Raw genomic sequence first — 2603 nt, 5'->3', positions numbered from 1 at the left:
AATAAAATTATTAATTTATTTTTTTAATTATGAAAAAGAAAAATATATTAAAAAAAAAAGATACAAACATCAAAGATACATAAACTCTTTAAAATTAAAAACATAAACTTAAAAAGATACAAAAATAGAAATTATAAACTTAGAAACGTTTTTAATCATTTGGAAGATGTCCAAATTTCGTCCATATATTCTCAATCAAATCCTCTTTTAATTGGTGATGTACTTGTTTATCACGTATTCTTCTGCGACGATCACCTATACCGTCGAGATTTGTAGCCATATTGTTTGAAAACGTAATATCCGGGCCATCTTCTACGAATTATTGGTCGTCAAAGAGAGTGTATGAATGTCGTTCATCTTCAACAATCATATTATGAAGTATGAGACATGCTCTGATAATGTAAGCGATTTTTTCTTTTTCCCATAGAAGACATGGATTCTTAACCATGGCGAATCTTGATTGAAGGACTCCAAATGCACGCTCAACATCTTTCCGTGCAGATTCTTGACGTTTTGCAAACAACGAATGTTTCGGGGTTTGTGGTAGTCGGATGGATTGAATAAATGTCGCCCAGTCGGGATAAATACCATCCGTAAGATAGTAAGTCATGTTATACTTCCTTCCGTTGACATAGTAGTTTGCTTGAGGGGCATGACCTTGTATAATGTCATTAAATACCGGTGATTGATCAAGAACATTTAAATCATTACATGTACCTGGTGCTCCAAAAAACGCGTGCCATATCCAGAGATCTTGTGAAGCAACCGCCTCCAAAACAATAGTTGGCTTTCCGGTTCCTCGAGAATACATACCTTTCCATGCGGTTGGACAATTTTTCCACCCCCAATGCATACAATCAATGCTTCCAACCATCCGTGGAAAACCCCTTTGTTCTCCAATATAAAGTAGTCTTTGGAGATCTTCTTCTGTAGGGCGCCTTAGATATTCATCGCCAAATAAGTCAACAATTCCCACGACAAAATTTTCCAAACACTTACGAGCCGTCGTTTGACCAAGACGTATATATTCGTCAACAGTGTCTGCCCCACCGCCGTATGCTAAAAGTCGAATTGCTTGCAATGATCTGGCAGTCGTCGTTCTGCACCATTCTTCACATGCTGACTAGCTCCATAATACTCAGAAATCCTTTGCCAAAAGGTGCCTGACCTTTGGTCATTGCCCACAATCACATCCTTTGATGTGTTAAGCCACCCACTAATCAACACTAGGTCATCTGAGGAGTTCCATTGCCTTCTCTCCCTATTAGCATTTGGGGTGGCTTGAGAAGGGTTTTGGCTGCGAGTAGGGTTTTGGCTGGGAGAAGGGTTTTGGCTAAGAGAAGGGTTTTGGCTAAGAGAAGGGTTTTAGCTAAGATAAGGGTTTTGGCTTCCTTGAGATGGTTGTTGGCTAAAAGGTGGGAATTGGGTGGGAGGAGTAGAGCCAAAGTTGACATTTTGGGAGAAGCTGTCATAAGGAAAATTGTTTAAACTAAAGTACCCAGGTGAACCCCCATACGGATTGTTTGAATCCATTGTGAAAGTTTAGTTTAAAAAGAAGCAAAAAGAAAGTTGAAAGAAGTAGCAAAACAGATGTCAAAGAAGAAGGAAAACAGAAGGTCAAGCAAGGCACCAAAACTGAATGTCAACGAAGAAGAAAACAGAAGGAGGAAAGCAGAAGCAAAACAGAAAGGTTGAAAGAAGTAGCAAAACAGACGTCTCAAAGTCGAAGAAGAACATATGTATAGCAAAACAGAAGGTCATAGAAAAAGGAAAACAGAAGGTCAAAGTAGAAGCAAAACAGAAGGATCAAAGAAGAAGCAAAAAATAGAAGGATCAAAGGTAAAAGAAGAAGCAAAACAGATGGAGAAGAAGCAAAATAGAAGGATGAAAGAAGAAGGTAGATGGAAGGAGTTAATTTCTACAAAGTTCATAAAGAGACTTTGTAGAGTTATTACAGAAAGTTAAAGCAATGTATTACCTACTTCTATCAAATCACCATTCAAATATTAATGTAGCAAATAGTGCTCAACCATAATACAATGGTTTCTAATTATTAACAGTGAAGAATAAAGAAGATAGTTAAGTTTTAAGTGTAAATTTTAAGTTCTTCTAACTAGATCAATTCAAAACAATACAATGACTTATGTCAGAACAATATATATAACACAAATTCTTAGTTCACTAACCACCAGTCAGATGGATCTTCTATATATAAGACAATTTATGCAAGCATAGTTCAATTTAAGGTTTGAATGCTATTATATAAACAAATCTCATAAAGCTCCACAGACGGTTTACTTGAAACCAATGATAAACAAAGCTCAGACAAATGACCTAAGGATTAAGATCAATATACAACAACAATTTATCAAAAGACACCAAAAAGCAATACATACTTCAATTCACAACTCTTTTACAGTTCATCAGGCTCGCATTCAAGATCATGATATACATTACCTATGAACTAAAACGATTGAGTGACATACCTCTTAAGGGAGGAGTCAAATGTGCTGTATGAATCCGCTTGAGTTTTCCAGGCTATCCTAAACTTCGATCCTCAGAAACAAAGAAAAGAAATAATAGTTAACGATCATGTAAACACT

At 36.3% G+C, this 2603-nt stretch overlaps 1 protein-coding gene across 1 annotated transcript; it reads right to left on the bottom strand.

Annotated features, from left to right (window-relative positions):
* Positions 1-319: 319 nt before the first annotated feature.
* Positions 320-874, bottom strand: LOC111831056. The gene has a single exon (XM_023784567.1). It carries the CDS (start codon positions 872-874, stop codon positions 320-322), a length of 555 nt encoding a protein of 184 aa, XP_023640335.1.
* Between the last annotated feature and the right edge of the window lie 1729 nt (positions 875-2603).

The sequence above is a fragment of the Capsella rubella genome, unplaced genomic scaffold (genome assembly GCF_000375325.1).
Source record: "Capsella rubella cultivar Monte Gargano unplaced genomic scaffold, Caprub1_0 scaffold_4, whole genome shotgun sequence".
Lineage (NCBI taxonomy): Eukaryota > Viridiplantae > Streptophyta > Magnoliopsida > Brassicales > Brassicaceae > Capsella > Capsella rubella.
This window is presented reverse-complemented; position numbering and strand designations above follow the sequence as displayed.

What these genes read in the sequence shown, in the direction of transcription:
- LOC111831056 (XM_023784567.1), bottom strand. Translation starts at nt 874, where the DNA reads ATGGTTGGAAGCATTGATTGTATGCATTGGGGGTGGAAAAATTGTCCA.